General features: G+C 37.2%; 1 protein-coding gene across 11 annotated transcripts in view; it reads right to left on the reverse strand.

Moving 5' to 3' along the window:
* The window catches only part of TAX1BP1 (Tax1 binding protein 1), a 56,318-nt gene extending 39,961 nt beyond the window's left edge, over window positions 1-16,357 (reverse strand). For 4 of the 11 annotated variants that reach the window (XM_086852950.1, XM_086852910.1, XM_086852928.1 and 1 more), the window contains exons 1-2: window positions 14,803-16,357; window positions 11,460-11,642 (exon numbers count right to left, since the gene is read on the reverse strand). In XM_086852950.1, the coding sequence (XP_086709076.1) occupies window positions 11,460-11,636 (177 nt within the window). In that variant the 5' untranslated portion in view covers window positions 11,637-11,642; window positions 14,803-16,357. Of the gene's footprint in view, window positions 1-11,459; window positions 11,643-14,240; window positions 14,454-14,478 lie in introns of those variants that run through there. The other 7 variants (XM_086852899.1, XM_086852865.1, XM_086852925.1 and 4 more) reach the window with 7 other exon arrangements.
* Window positions 16,358-17,047: the final 690 nt, after the last annotated feature.

Raw genomic sequence — 17,047 nt, forward strand, 5'->3', positions numbered from 1 at the left:
AAATGTATTTATTCCACTGATGAAAAAAGGAAAAAAAATACCAAAACCTTATCAAATGCCAGGTGTTGCACAGTTTATCAGTAACTGTATATACTGTCATGGAAGAATTAAGATATGGAAAGCGAATAAATTGTTTCCCAATTTTTATCAGATGAGACAATGTTTCAAGAGGAAGAAAAAAAACCAAATACCCACACACAATAACAAAATATTTAGTTACCAACCATGATTTTCATTGCTTCAAAAGGCTACACTTCCAAACTCCAAGTTTAGAAGTCTTCCATTATAAAAAATACATTGCATTAGTGTATTTTAAAAGCATTAATAGCTGGGGTTTTAAAATAATTGTCAATTGAAAAAAAAGGAGAACAAGTTTAGATAAGCAAAGGCAAAGAGAACATCAGAGGTGAAAGTAATTAAATAGCAAAGCAGCAATTATATATGCATATAGGCATATATGCAAATTAACACATAGCATTAATTCAAAAATTCTGAATAGATTATTCCAATAGGTTCCCATTCACTCCTTCACTTTTTATTAAGAAGTGTGGAAAAACTAATGTTGAAAATGATGGAGCCTTTTTTAAATTCACAAAAAACACAGATTAACAGTGAAACCAAATGAAATTCTCATTACTTCTGTAAGGCAACACTTATTAAAGAGAATCAGTGCAGATGCTCAACACATCCACTAGAATGGAATCACCTATTACATCTTAGGCCTATTCTTAGCAAAGGAGATTTCTACAATATCTCCTATCAAGAAGCTTTTAAAGATGTCAGTGAAATGAGACTTCCTGGGGCTGTTATTCCCACACTTTTAAATGTCTCAGAAATAACAAGGAAAACTCTTCCAGTAACTTGAAGGTGGTAAAAGCAATATTTGCTCAATAAAAGTTCACAGGAAACATTTTGCAAATTTTCACATTAGTCATATCTTCAAATCCAGCTCAAACCTTTTTTTTTTTCCTGAACTTACTTTTACTTCAGAAAAGAGAAGCATATACCATTATTTGCTGTCCTAAACTAAAGCGTTCTGCTTTCTAAATGGAGTTCTTGGTGAGTGAAAAGTCACCATCATCGTTTTCATTTCAGAAAAGAAATTAAATTATCATGTCCATAAAAAATACAGTATAGAAGTGCAATAATGTTTTCATCTGTTAAAAACCAGAATACACACAAACACTGCTTCTGATGCTATTTTCCTGGCTAAAACAACATTATTCCTTCTGATAATTAACACTGGAAAACATAGAGAAGAAACAAAATGCAGTGAACATAAACACAAAAACTAAAAGTTAATTCCTGGAATTCTAGCTTTTTGTATTTTTCTTAGATATCACATATTGATTTGTAAATTTAGTGATTTATCCTGAAACCAACAGTTATTTCTATCAATTCTCTACCTGTAGTAGTAATCAACAAAAGGATTTTTTTGAGGTCAGTTACAACTTTAGCCATACTGAAACAAACAAAAAGAATAATTATGTAGAAAACAAATAACCCTCTTGGTCTGTTTCTCAGCAGGCACTGTATTTTTAAGTGTAAGTGTAATCTGTGACTACTGGGAAATAGAAAACTGTGACACATCAAGAGCTAGCAGGGAATACCCAGGACGGTTTGCCCCACAAGCGTTTTCTGTAACAATTCCCCACATTTCCTGTCATCCATCATCTGTTTCCTCTGGCGAGGTTCCCTGTCTTATGCTCTTACGATCACGACAATTCCATCCTTTCTTAATGGGCACACTCAAGTTATCAGCAGGTGTGCATTGCCCAACAGCTCTTGTCACTGCACAGAATTTCACAAAACGAGGGTTTTCCCTGCTACACGTTGCACGTGTCAAAATGTGACAATGAAGACAAGGAAGTATGAACAAATGCCATCTTCCTCACAGCTTAATGCATTTTAAAAGGGGAAAGTGAGTATTCTGCAGCAAAGCAGATTAATTTAGCAACATTTTTCAACATCCTTCCTATACAACAATAAATATCATTAAATTCCACAGGGTTATTTCTTAGATGGTACAAACAAGGAGCAAAGCCACAAAATGATATGCTGAGAATAAAATAAAAACAAGTTTAAGGTTTTGGTGTAGGATGTAGATCTTTAAAAAAAAAAAAAAAGAAATCTGTTTTTTTATCAACAGGTTTAAATAGACTTTTACTTTAGTACTTTGTATCTTTTTTCAATATTTGCTTTAATAAGCCCAGTATGGAGTACACAGTGTTTCCAAACTACAAAATACTGTACTATATATATATACATATACATAGTCATAAGCTTCTCCATGGCAACAGATTATACTATCAGAGATACAAGACTACAGCACACACTGGATGGCTCAGCAATGATTTAAATGTGATCTCTGACATAGGTATTTCTTTCAGATCACAAAGAAAACCAATAGTGGTCTAAAGACAACTAAAACTATAGTTAAAACTATATGAAAAAAAATTAAATACTGCTTAAGGGAAAGTAAATAAGGATTGAGAAACTAAAACTAATGGCAAAAGCTAGAAAGGAAACAAAAAGTGAAAAATATGAAGAGAAGATAGGAATATTCAGCAGCAGCCCCACAGTGAGTTTATATGATAAAAAAACCCTATAGCTTTGGAAGCAAAACAAACAGCATCCTCAGCAACATCAGGCATATTAGCTTGGAAAAAGTTTCATTTTTAATGACAGGAATTAGAAAAGCTAGACTATTTGTCTTACTGCTAATCATAGCAATAAAACCTGCCATAAATAATACAGACTATCTTCCAGGTTAGTCTCTGAAAGGGGAGAGGGGTCCAGATTCCACACAAGAACCCATTCAATGTGAGCACCTTACCTGTACTACACTGACAGGAGGAAAATGGCTATTTAAATTGTCAGGCCTCTAAGAACAAGAGTCTGGCCATTTAAACTACCAGAACAGCTGATACGACTAACACTGAGCACCACTTTCCATGAAAACATTATAGGAAACAAACAAATGCTTGTTAGAAAGATTTGAAAATTTCATTTCTGCATTTGAAACACAAAACAATTTAAAAAGCCACTGAAAGAAATTACATCCATTATCAAAATATATTTTAAGTAAGTCTTCAGTAATACTGTATCATTTTTCATTTCCTTCATTTACTAAGCAAGTTCTAAAAATTTATTAAAATTATGACAATTTATGAAGCTCCAAGCATATTTATTTACATTAATAATTGGAATTTAGCTGTTAAATTACAGTAATAAGGGGAAAGATGTGAACTCTTGTTGATTTGAAGTTAGCAGTTCTATTTTGGTATGAAGAATACATTATTATGGACCACAATGTGAAACCAAAGTTAAAGTTAACTTCACATATCAGTTGAAAAAACCCAACCAACCAGACAAATAAAACACCAAAAACACCAAAAAAAAAAAATCCCAAGAAACACCCACAACCAACAAAACGTCAACTGCAAACATGAAACCAAGTTCCAATCAAAGTATAAAGTATGCACTGATGCACAGTAGTACTTTTTTACTAACAGAAATCTTATATAAATGATAATTTCTTTAGGACACACTGGGGAATTTTCTCCGAGCCAGGAAAAGCATAAGAGGCACAGTTTATTAGTCCAACTTAAAAACCTGGAATGGACCATGGCAACAATTACAATACCCACATTTAAGCACACAAACACTGCATATTATAGAAGAACTTGGACACAAAACTTTCGAAGTTCAGAGGAGAAAAATGAAGAATGACCTCTCAAGCTGCACTCACTATGCTTCACTCATTGTGAAGTCTGAACTCAGATTCATCACCTGATGAGAACAGCAGCCATCTGCATTGACTGACTGTGCTGATACCACTACTTTTTAAGGAATTCATTGAAAACTCTGAAAACATTTTGCTCAGAGTTCAAAACCCAAAAATAGAAATATTCTTATTTCTCAGTCGAAAGAGCACGTAAGACTTAGATAATGCAACTTCCCTAAAGCAATAGAAATAAAAAATCCATTTTACAACCGGGTTCGACTCGGTTGTTGATTAGCATCTGCTAATCAACACATTCTTCTATCTTCTCTACATTTAATTCTTTCAAACTCCACTCTGAAAAACATTTTTAAATTAGATAGCCGTGCATAAATGTAAACATTCTTGCTTTCCCTCCAGAAGTTAACCAAGAGATTAACAATCCAGAAATCAAATCCTATGTTCACCTTCTTATCTATGTTTTTAAACCAAAACATGACTAAACATCATTTATCCCACAAAAAATGTCATATCCAGATTATGTTATGTAAATGTAAAACAGAAACACCGCTTTATTTAATTTACCCTCCATAAAATGGAAAGCTTTAATAGGCCATTACAGAGTAATCCATTCATGATATTCCTCTTCTACTTTTGAGCACAAAGACTTATTTCAGTTTAGGGCATCATAAACACTTTTCAGTCATATAAACCAACTCAGTAGCCACAGTAGAAATTATGAAGTCTGGTAAAGGTTAAGAGTCCAAGTGCTTTGCAGTTTGGCTGGGCAAGTAGGGACAACTCAGCTGTCCCATAATGCTCACACTAGACAGGTTTTCCTTCTACTAACAAATAGGCATGTAGTCATCACAAAAGCATGTATGCTTGTATGCTGTCCCACAGATACAAGCTCCTTTCTTACTGCAATGTCACATCACACAGTGAGATTAGCTTTCCCAAATTCACATATCACCCACAGTATGTTTCAACAGAATGGCTTGAAGAAAATTTGCCAAGTAGAAAAATAAACAGGGGGATGAGGGAGGGCACATAAATAGGGAGTGCCTGTCTGTATAGCAATAATGAGTTACACAATATCTACTTCAACCCTCATCTGGTTCATCTTGCACAGAATGTAAGCTTTTCTAAGGCAAAAGCTCTACTTTACAACTCCACAATGTTTTCAATGTAAAAATTATTTCCAACTTTGTTCTCCTTTCTTGAGTTTCAGATGAACATTGAAAATAGGTTTTTTTCTGATTTTCCATTTTGTTAAACTTCTTTCCTTTTATAATTGCTTGGTAAAGCAAGTCAACTCAGTCTGGAGGCATAGTGCTTTAAAGAAAGCCCATCGGCATGGGAGGATGATTCCTTGGCACTTTGCTCCCCAGCCTCAGAAAGCTGTTACACAGCTGAAAGAACAGTAGTGTTCATTCTGCTACATTAACAGTGCCTGACCCATCTACAGAACATCAATAAGCCAAAGAAGCAGACCCAGGAAAACATTTGTTTAGCTGAACCAACTTGGGCATAATCAGCAGGCCCTCACTGTAGACACCTAATTACAATCCAATTTAAAAAAAAAAAAGAAAAAAAATCACACAAAATACCTGACCACAAAATTTATCAGAGTAAAAGTTATGCCCTTTTCTAATTTAAAAGGTAAATTAAATAGCTGAGAAAGAAATTTCGCAAAGCACCCTAAATACTGCAAGAAGACAGTGTGATAACTCTGAAAGAAGCAAAATTACAGACAATGGAAAAGTCTAATTAGTACTGAAAACAGTAAGTCAGCAGCCTTTCCATGTTTCACATGGTAAGAGACACTTACTTTGCCCCAAACCACTGACAGCACAGGTGTCTAAGCAAAACAGTATTGGGACCAATATTATAGGAAGAGATTTCTCCAAGCAGGCTTCGTTTGAGCCATAACCCTGAGTAAAGTAGCGTTACTTGAAAGTCACAGCAATACCTGTGCTACTACAGCACATAATCTACAGCAGGCAGCTACAAGCACCAAGTTCTTCTAAAACAACTAGCACATAGGAAAATGAAAACTTCTGGGTGCAGTGAAGCTCATACCAGCCACATTACTGAGAGTTAATGCTATTGTTAACACTGACACACCATTGATGCAATGTACTTTTGGACACAGGCATCGTTAGATAATGGTATCTAGATAGCAGTTCTGAAAGAATCAAACTGTACAAAAAATTTCAGAACACAGACATAAGGAAAAGTACTTATTTAAGTATTAAGTACACTGTAGTAACATTCAGGCATAGATATTTCAAAATGAGTAAGCAAAGTCAAACCTTGGGGGTTTTAGCATGTCTGTGATCACCTTATACCACATGCAGCTTTGACTTAGCCAAGATGCTTAAGCCTTCACTTCAGACATGACCTTGCTACTCACGCTGGGATTACAATCAGTTATACAACAGGAGCCCCAAGGCTGAGACATTCTTGGGTAGAAGATGGTTGCAAAATACTCTAGATTCTTTATGAAAGGCTGCAATCTCAAAATGTTCTCTCAGTCCCAGACCCAAAGAAATCCATCTCTGCTGAATGTTACAAACACGTACATTAATTTGGACTACTGCAAACATATGGTACTCGTTGCAATATCAAGGAACTATCAGGATCCTAAGTTATGATCATCTCTTGTTGGTTATATTTCTACCTCACAGTTCAGAGGAATGTGTCAAAATGGTATTGACAGAGTGCCTAGACTTCCTCTATTAGGTATAAATCAAAATAAATATAGAAACAATATGAATTCCCTAAAAGTAAACCTGTTACATATGTAAATTACTGTCCAAAGAAATGTAAGACACATCAAAGAGTAACAAAGCTACAGCTTACTTCAGGAGATAAGCATGTAAATGTATTAATAAAGAGCAGGTGGGGTTTAAGTGAACTATTCCCTTGCTACCACATCTCTACCACATCTCATGAGAGCTATCAATTAGCATAGCCTTTTATTTAAAAATTGTTATCAGTTACTATCTACTTTATTATGCCAATTCTACAACCTACCGCACCAAATAGTTTCAGAAAATTAATGACACTTGGAAAAAAATGCTAAAATTTCTTGTTAAAGATAACATCACATAAACCCAGATTATCCTTCTCATCTCATATAGAAACAGCAAGTAACGTTGCCAGGTATTTTCTTTTTTAAGCCAAGTACTATTTACTTCTCTTTCCAAAGAAATTAAACCAGAAACCAACAGAATCACTCCAATTCACAGATATAGCAATTCTTAAAAACATTTTGAATTCCAATAGTTCTTTTCCCAGCTATTTTAACAACAGGACATACTCTGCACATTCCTGTATCTACCATAGCCAGCTGTGCAGTGATAATTCAATGCCAGAAAAACGGTATTTCTATATGCACGTGGCAAAACCACATCCAGATCTTTCGTTGTACTTCAGAATGTAATCTGTATATGTGGAAGTAATTGCTATTTAAGTTACCAATCTACAACAAAATCAGGACATTGAAATGACTCACACAAGCTGTACTATTATTTGCAGTCCAAAGGAGACTAAATAACCCAGAGTATGCCTTGATAAAATGCAAACACCAAGTTGTTTCTCAAGTCTCTATCAAATATAGCGTTAAACTGTATTACAGAAGTTTTTGACTACAGACAAATTAATTCTGAGATCTTCTATAAATAAGGACATTGAAAAGACAGAAATTAAGTTGCATGTAAACACAGGCACTGCACTGATGCACAAATAGTAGCACAGAAGTGGCCTTGCAAACACTGAGTACTCTCTCTGAGGAAGAGGTACTTTTTGTGTTCAAATAAGTTATGAAGATCTTCCCAGTTCTTGTTACTCAGTTGTTCCATATGTTAGGTTACCAGGATGTCAGCTCACCATTTTTAAGGTGTGGATATTAAAAAGGTGGAAATTAAGAAAGAAAATATTTCCTTTTCTTCTCTAGGGATGCCCTGAGACAGTCACTATCAAAGCATGTCTACTTGTCAATATCCTAGAAGACTAGTAATGTAGATCACTTAGAAAAATATACTAACTAAAACTGAGGAACAGAAAAGTTTTTATGGAATAGTTAATTAATGACATAGCAAGACCAAAGTCATTAGCTTAAGATATGTAAAATGGATTATGTGCTGATACTGCAGGTCATTCCAGAATGCTTGTCTCAGCTAAATTTTATCGTCAGAAATGCACAAAGTATTATGATACACCCCACAAACACCTACACCTTTAATACTACTCTCTTGAGTATGTATGTTTGTATCTCTTGTATGAGATAATTCTTATAATGCCCATAAGATCCCTCCCTTGTGCCCTTAGGATGCAGAGTAAACCTGCCTCTCTTTTACACTGAACATCTGACAGCCCTATTTGCAGACATATGCTCCAGACAAAGAGGTAGGCGCTGCTTCCTAGAAACCAAGCAGGTTTTTCAAACACTTCTGAAAATCTGGACATTATGTATTAATAATGCAAAAAATATCACTCAGCCACATGATTATTTTATTTTATAGTCATGAGATGTAGACCACCTTAGCCGGAAATTAGGACTACCTACAGACAGGACAATTTTGCAACCAGATGTAGTGCACACATTCATTATTTTACCTCATTTCAAAGGTTTAGATTTGGGTTACATTAAAGGCCTCTCCAGATTCTGATTAACCAAAGATGAGCAGAAACAAATAAAGAGGTCTTGGATCACACTAGGAAAACAGACCTCCTATGAAATCAATCAAGGATGGTAAGTCTTCTCACCTTTGACTTCACACTAGGAACCATCAGGTTATGCTGCACAGAAACCCTCAGTAGTAGACAAGCTGATCTCAAATTCTAGTTCTCATAAAACTGCATGAACAGGAACTCAGGCTCAGCATGTCCGTGCCAAATACTAGACCAGTACTTATCTGAAAAAATGCCTTTTTTTTTTTTTCTTGGTAACATGCAAGGATATAACTGATCAAGATCTTTTAGCACCTGATTACAGATGACTCTCCAGATTTTCATAAAAGCCAAAAAAAACATAGCAGCAATGACAGACAACAGATTTGAAGACTGGGTCAAAACCTGCAAGTAAGAAAAATAAACACAAACCCAATAAAAAATGCATATGCAGAACTTCTGTTCTAAAGGATAATATCCTCATTATTGTAGTTCCTACATATCCCAGTTTTTGCCAGACATCCAATCCCAGAATTAGTGTACGCATTTAGATACATCTAGCTTGTAAAGGAACTGGTATGTCTGAAATAATTCTCCTATATGCAACATTACTCTTTCAGTTTATGAACACTGGCTCCTCATTTCTCTAAACAATACAAAATTACTTTGTCTGGGAACAGTTTTAAACCTGTTACTGCCACCACAAAGCCTTCTGCTCATTATTACTGAAGTTCAACATTTAGCAACTTACACTGCGAACAAAAAAAGAATCACATTTCACCTACAGCATATGCAGAGAAGTTGGTAGTCTTAACTTTTACAACTTCAAGTAAGCTGCTATTAAGAAGAAAACTCCTAAAATATTTGAAAAAGAAGCTTCAAATGTCATTCCATATTATGCACTCATGCCAATAAAGCAGGCACAGTCCTTCCCACACATATCTTCACAGTCCCCTTGTTTCCATCACAATGACACCAGCACAGCTGCCCATTGCACCACATCATGATCAAACTGAAGAACCAAACCAGTTATGAAATAAGACAGTAAAAGCTGGGGGAGGAGAGGCTATTTTTTCCTGACAGATCACCCCCCCCAATCCATTTCATGGTGCAGCTGTGCTAACAGCTGGACAAGCAAAACAAAAGCAATAATATAAGGATATATACAACCACTACTTACTCAAGACATCATTGTTGCTGAAGAAATGTGCTTGTATCCTAAATAAAAACCATTCACTTAAAAAAGTACCTAATTTTTTACGTAAGATTTTTTTTCAGTTCAATAAAAAAAAATTGTTATCTAAACAGTAAAGCAAACAAGACAGAATACTGCAGAAGCCATTGACCCCTAAAATTCAATAAAAAACAACATTACAACCAAAACCAACAATGTTCACAGAGAGCACTGGAAGAATCTTACTTCATAGTTATCTTCTACACCAATCCCAAATTTCCACTGTTTGCTGGGGTTTTCTCTGAGGTTTTTTGATTTTTCTTAACTAGGTGCCTTTTTCCTCTGTCCACTGTTCACTAATACAACACTAGCTACTTTCTGTGCAAATTCAGACAAAGGTTAAATGACACCAGCTTGAACAGTTGTTTTCTAAGCAACTTATGCACTTCAAAAAGACAAAGTGAACTTTATTCCCTCTCCACAGTCTGTGAATTAACACTGAGTTCTCTCACAGAAACCCCACTTTCATAGCATACTAGCCAATGTTGATGGTCATTAATTACTATTCTCATAACAAGTCAAGATTTTCTTTTGTCCTTTTTTTTTTCCAATCACAGGCTCACTTTATTCACCCACTTCATATATGTTTTAAAGAAGTAAACAATAAAACCTCTTTCGGCTTTCATCAGATATCAAGCCACCTCCAGGTGCTTCGTTATGTGTTCTCTAGAAGTCACTCATTTTTACACTCGGATCACAGTATAGTCAAACTTCTATTATCTATCCCAAGATGACTATGTTTCCATAGTTTATTTTACTGCAAACATTACACATACATACTTGTAGACACAGATACAGTTAGACAGCTGGCTCCATTTAACTCAGTGTACTGCAACTATACTAAGTATATTCATAACATTTAGTGTAAGTCGATATAACCACAAAAAAAAAAAATTATTCTTTTCCCATCTTGCAATGCTTCCTTTCCTTGTACTGATGAGAATCAGGCAAACTGGAAATTTATTTGGGGAATTCCATTTAAAAAATCACAAAGCACTAATCTTAACCTCAATCAAAATCTGGTCTGATTCACCACACAAGATCTCGTTTCACATAAAGAGGAAGCACAAGAAACAAGCCACCCTGCGTAAAAGATATTTCTTTGAACAGTAGCACTGTCTTATGCTAGCTCAACATGTTTCCAAAATGACTGCAGAAGTATTGCCTCTGTTAAAGTAAAATAATGTCAATAGTTTATGAAATTTATCATCACAGTCAACATGAAATGATACGCCTGTACTTTGTACACAGTATTGTGTAATCACTGAAAAACTGTTTCCCAACTTCTGTTTTCTTTTACCTAATTAATTTTTTTTTTTTCTTTTACATAATTAGTAATTCAAGATGCTGTCTGATTGCCTCCCTCACTCAGGCAAACAGACAAAGCCATTACATTCATATTTCAGTAATTTCAAGATTCTTGCTAAACAGAACAGTCTATAACATTTTGATAAGGAGAGTTTTTGTATATTTCGAAAGCCCTTAACTAGATAGTTTTCATTCCTTTCACACACAGTATCACATTCTTTCCCAGTCCTGTTCACAACATCACTCTATAACCACACATCTCTTTTCAAATAATTTCTATTTAATTCTGCACACATTAAACTTTCTCTTTACTCTAGTAGACTTCCAGCTGGACTCACTCCTCTAATTTTGGTCTCCAGTTTGGTCTTCGTTATAAAACTGACACTCTAACAGCAGAAACCAACACATCACTTCAGTGATATTCAACTTAGTTTACTGCTGTTGAGATTTAATTTTTTAACTTGCAAGAGAACAAGCAAATATTTGAAAAATAGCAATAGAACAAGCATAACCTACCTTGAAAATACCAACCCAGTCTTTCTGATGAGGATGGATAAACTGGGTCAGAGTGTAGTGACATTCAAGATGAGTGTTGGGAAGATAACTTTTCGCAACATTTTGAAAAATCACATGTGCAAAATTGGAGGTCTGCAAAGTGCTAGCTGAAGACGGAACTTCTTGAAAGGATGACATGATTATCTGTAACAAAATCATAGAAGTTGTTACTTGAAGATAGTGGAAAAACTAGCTAAGTTACAAAAATCAATCTAGTTGAAATACATACGACAGAAAAACCTAGCAATTAGTTCCCCTGTTCCAAAAAGAGAGAGCCATAGACTAAATTCACCAAAGTGCACTGCCTCAGCATCTCTCCAAAACAACCACCTCTCAGAATAAAAAGAGCAGTCATTTCAGCAATGACATCTAGATGGAGAGAAAGCATTGCTTAGCTGAATGTCCCCACTATTTTATCTCAGTGTTAGAAAATGGAAAATAAAAGCAGTGGTGTGAAAACAAAGCAGGGTTCTAACTTAATGAAAGATTCTTAATGGTTCTAGACATGCTAGAGAAGGAGAAACAAAAGCTGTGGTTTCCCTGCTTTAAACTTTTCTCAAATCTGTACTGCTCAGTGCTTTACACAGCCTTTTTATACATGAAGTTTTTTCTCCCCTCTCAGTAAAAGTATCAAAGTTCCATTTCAAGACTTTTTTTTAAATAAAATAAGAAAGCTAATGTAAACAGGAAGGTTTTGTTTGGGGAGGCTTTTCCTCTACTTCTTCAAGAGTTTTCCTGACCCCGTTTAGCAGTCTGTGGGCATCTTTTACTATTCTCACTGTAACACACACTTCGTGTTTAGCTTCATTACCATAAACAATGGCCTGCATTGACAGCAGGAACACTGAGGCATGCATGCAGTTGGAGGGATTAACACTAATCAGTTGGACTGCAACAGCTTTTAATCGTGCTTTCCATTCACTAGCCTGTTCAGGATACAGTGCTACAAATTACAGTAACACAAGATGCTTCACAAGCAAAACAAGAACATCCCTTCCTCAGATTCAGCAATATCTAAGAAAAATAGAATATATGCAACTGAGAAGTGTCTGATTCCATTGTACACTCACAATTTTGTCCAAAAAATTTGATACTAGGAGGATTAGGGCCTTATGTATCTCACATTTCATCTGAAAGATGAATTATCCTGTTCTTGCAATTGCTGTTTAAGGTAATTTTATACCAACCAAGGACATTCACACCTTGAAAGAGGTAACTGCCAAGTGCATGACATAAAATATTACTTTCATTGAAGATATATGTGTAAACCAAAACCAAAAGGACACAGGCCACCACAAGCCTCAGGCAGTCCAAAGATGAAAAGCTGTTTGTGTATCTCCTATAGCCTTTTAAAATTTCACCAGTTAAAAAATAAGTAGCAAACACTTTGTGCTTTCTGAAACAAAATGCACTCTGAAATAACCAGATATCCATCATACAAAACAAATTAAATATAAATACGGGGGGGGGGGGGGGGGTGGTTTAGTTTTAAGCCATCAGTATTTTAAGGTTATTACTGCTCAATTTAGAGTAACACATGAAGTACATGCAGGCAGCCATGACATTATTTCAATGTATCAGTTATTAAATAAAAAAACAGTCTTGTACACCAACCAACACGGATTACAAGATAAAACACCAAGCTTGTGAAAACTGTGAAAATTAATAGAAAAGAAAAAAAGAAGAACTTCCACAAGCAATAAACTGAGTAAAGATCACACAGTCTTCTAGAGAAAACAGGGTACACAATAAATCCTGTCAGTTATATAGTTTCAGAGTCCAGAAGAGGAAATGTTACAGCACAGTAAAATCTCAAAAACTCCCACACATCTCAAAATAGAGGATTATATTCAAGGTATCTCTCCATTTCATTCTGAACTATAGATAGTATGCATCAGCAATTTCTATAGTTCTAAAAGAAAAAAGAATAACCTTAGTTATTTTCAAGGGCAACATATTACTTCATTTTTAGTAATTCAGCAACTTAGCCAAATAGCATTGACATGAAATAGTGTTTAATTTTCATTAGCCAGAATAAGTAAAAAAAGAGAAAACACAGCATTAATAACAAAACAAATTGCTTTTTTTTCAATAGTTCTATTTTTTAAATTATGTATCTCAGCCTGAGCACATACTAATTAAAAAAAAAAAAAGAGAGAGAGAGAGAGAGGAAAAAAAAGAAAAAAAAGTATCCATTTCTGTACACTGTTTGTCAGCAGACATAGCTGAATACTAGCTCTAGCGGAACCAGTAAATGTAGGCTGGTTTCCAACCCCAAAGCAGAACTGTTCACAAATCTAACTTGTGCAGACCAGCACAATCATCTGGGATTACTGTTGCCTAGCAGGAAAATCCCCGGAGCTTAGGTGATGCTCAGATCTACTTACAGTTCAAGGATAGTTATGGGGATGCTGGGTACTTGCTCGCTTAACTCACAGCTACCGGCTAGGAAACGGGAGAGGAGGAGGAAGAGCTACGCACAGGCTTCATTGCTGACATGACAAGCTCTTCCCACGGGAAGGCTGAACGACGCCTTTGGCTTTGCGCAGCGGAAAGGACGGCGAAAAGGAGGAAAAGCTCGTCGGGCAAGAAAAACAAAAGCAGGACGAGCCGCACCACCCCAGTCAGCTCCTCCTGGAGCTCTCCAGCTGCGGTGCCGGGCTCTCGACACCCCCGGCCCCCACCTGCGTTGTCTCCCGCCCCTTCCCCGCCGCTGCTCCGCCACCTGCCCGACGCGGTCACCTTGGCTCCGGGCCTTCTTCTTCCTCCGCGGGCAGGGGAGCCCCGCCGGCTCCCGCAGCCGGGCCCCGCCGCTCCCCTGCCCACCACAGCCAGCCCGAACAGCTGGCGGGGGCCGGTGGCGCAGAACCGTGGCCGCACGGCCCGGCCGCCCCGGTCCGGCCCAGAAGCGGCCGGACGCCGGCGGGAAGGAGCATGTCGGCCCCGGCCGGCCCCGCAGCCGGCCCCGGACCCCTCTTACCTAGGCAGACGCCGAGGGCGCCGGGGACATCAACATGGGGCCTTCGCCACCAGCGCCGCGCAGCTCCGCCCGTCCGGCCGCGTCACTTCCAGGCCGGCCCTGCCCGCACGGGGCGGGCCCCGAGGCGGATCCGGGCGGGGAGCGGAGATGGGCCCGGCGGTCTTCGCCTCCCACGGGCGGAGCCCACGGTGGGCTCGGGGGTGCGGGCTCGGCGCTGTACGCGGTGTGTGCCCGAGCGGGCTGCTGTTATCTCCGTGCAGCGCTCCCACGGTGCCCTCCCGTCTTGTCCGTGATTACAACATCACCGTTGTCGTACCCACTTACCCTGAATTAATCATCTCATCCGTCCGACGTGTAGATGCAGGCGTGCTGTCACCCTGTAGGTCATCGTTAATCTGCCAGCCTCTGCAGGTCTTCCCAGGGCAACGGAGGGGTGAGATAAGAGCGACTGTGAACGCTTACACAGGGTTCTGCCTGGGTGCCTTGGCAGGTCTCCATGAAAGGCCCTTGCATGACACACGACACCGACCCGGAGAACCACGGAAGCACAGAATCATTTCGGCTGGAAAAGACCTTTGAGCGATCACCACCTTATCAGCTAGACCGTGGCACTCAATGCCACGTCGATTCTTGACCCTCTCCAGGGTCTGGTGACTCCACCACCTTAATCGCTTCAGTCCACAAGTTTATACATGACTAATACCTTTTTTCGCAACTTAGTTTTAAAGCAGTCTAGATTTAAATGGTCTGGGCATTAAGGCTTTTATGACTATGCTTGAAACTATTTCACAAACTCCACTCAATGTTCATCCAAAAATCCAAAAACAGCTCACAGAGCACTGACCAGTCACGGTGCTGAGTAAAAGCAATCAATGATGAGTACCCATCACTGGTACACAGGATTTGGCCCAGTGCATCCACTGTTGGTTGCCACTACAAAATGTCTTCAAAATCATCTTAAATTCTTTGCTGCTACCATTTCTTACATGTTTTCATGTGTGTTTTAAACACACAGGTTATGAGGAGAGATATAGTGATACAATAAATAATATTATTAATCATTAGAGTTATTGAGTTAGGTTTCTGACAAGTTCACCTATTTTTTTTCATGGTCTGTCCTAACAGAAATGAAACTAAGCTGGAGCATAGAATCTGTCTTTAAATAATTATGCTTATTCATTGTACTTGCACTTTCTGTTTCTAGAAACAGTCTTATACTTTAAGGTGTGTCACACATTACTGAATTATCCTTTGATTTGTAGCCACAATCAATAATCTCTTCTATCATCTATACATTCCATGTTTCCCTGGAAAGCAATAAATTCCCTAGATAATACTAACTGATCATTTTAGAAGGCACAAGAATTGTATGTAAAGCAATCTTTCCTGTAAAACCAGACAAAGTTTTGTAGTGGAAAATGAAACCAGTGTCTTGTTCAGCAATAAATATTTGTAAGGAGGTAGGAAGGGCTATTTCTTCTTATCTCAGCCCTCCATTTTTCCTCCTTGCTGCTTTTTGCTCTGTATGATGTGATAAAGGGCTGTCTAAGAGTCACAAGACACTGTTCTCATGTGGGCTGGAACTTAGGAAGAACTTGGGGTTTACAGTCACCAGCTGGGGAATATCAGAGTTGGTGAGACTAAGTAGTTTTGCTTTCATTTAAAGCCATTATAATGCAGGTTTATGGGAATATGATGGAAAACTTTAAATAAAGATTTTCTTTTGAAACTATCAAAATTTTTACAAGTGAATGCCTGGAAAAACAAACAAACAATTCACCTCTGTTTAGTAATTTTTAAAAAATTACTTCTCCCCAGTTTTTTAAGAAAGTGAGTGAGTTTAAGTAAGTGAGTTTTTTAAGAAACTTGAGATATTTCCATGTTCACTTAATAAATGTTCATTCAGTCAATAAAGATAGTTATGGTTTACTCATAATTTATTATTCAGTTATTATTTCTGCTGCTTAAGGCATATGAAAGAGGTAAAAAAAACTATATATGCTGGCATTCACACAAATTGTGTAAATATTAGGACAAGTAAATAAAGAATAATCTTGTCCTTTTTTGTACTTATATCCACAATTTTCAGGCAAATGTATTTTTAAACTTTTAAACTTACTATCTTAACCACATAACGGTGGTTATAATATATATATATATAATATAAAACTATTTCTGACTAACATAAACTTATGTTTTAATGTGTTCTCATGTATGCTTTTGCATGCTAGGTTTAGATGCCAATCCTATCCCTCTAGAATTTATAGCTATTTTACAGAAAGATGCTGCAAATAATTTTGTTATTGCTATTTGTTATATTTGTTATACTTAACCAAAATAGACAAGTGGTGCACAGTGATCCCAGAATCAACAATCAATATCCTTGTACAAAGATCTGAATCAAGAAAAATGTGACTGGAACTGGTGATACTTGCACTTGGCTGAGAATTAATGGTTGAGTGCCTCCATAAGTCTGAATTTGCTAGACAGATACTATTTCCTGAAATTATATCCATGTGATATAAATCTTTTATGGAACTTGCTCTTGAGCAGAAAAAACCCAAAACAC

The sequence above is a fragment of the Cyanistes caeruleus genome, chromosome 1 (genome assembly GCF_971803275.1).
Source record: "Cyanistes caeruleus chromosome 1, bCyaCae1.hap1.1, whole genome shotgun sequence".
Taxonomy (NCBI): domain Eukaryota; kingdom Metazoa; phylum Chordata; class Aves; order Passeriformes; family Paridae; genus Cyanistes; species Cyanistes caeruleus.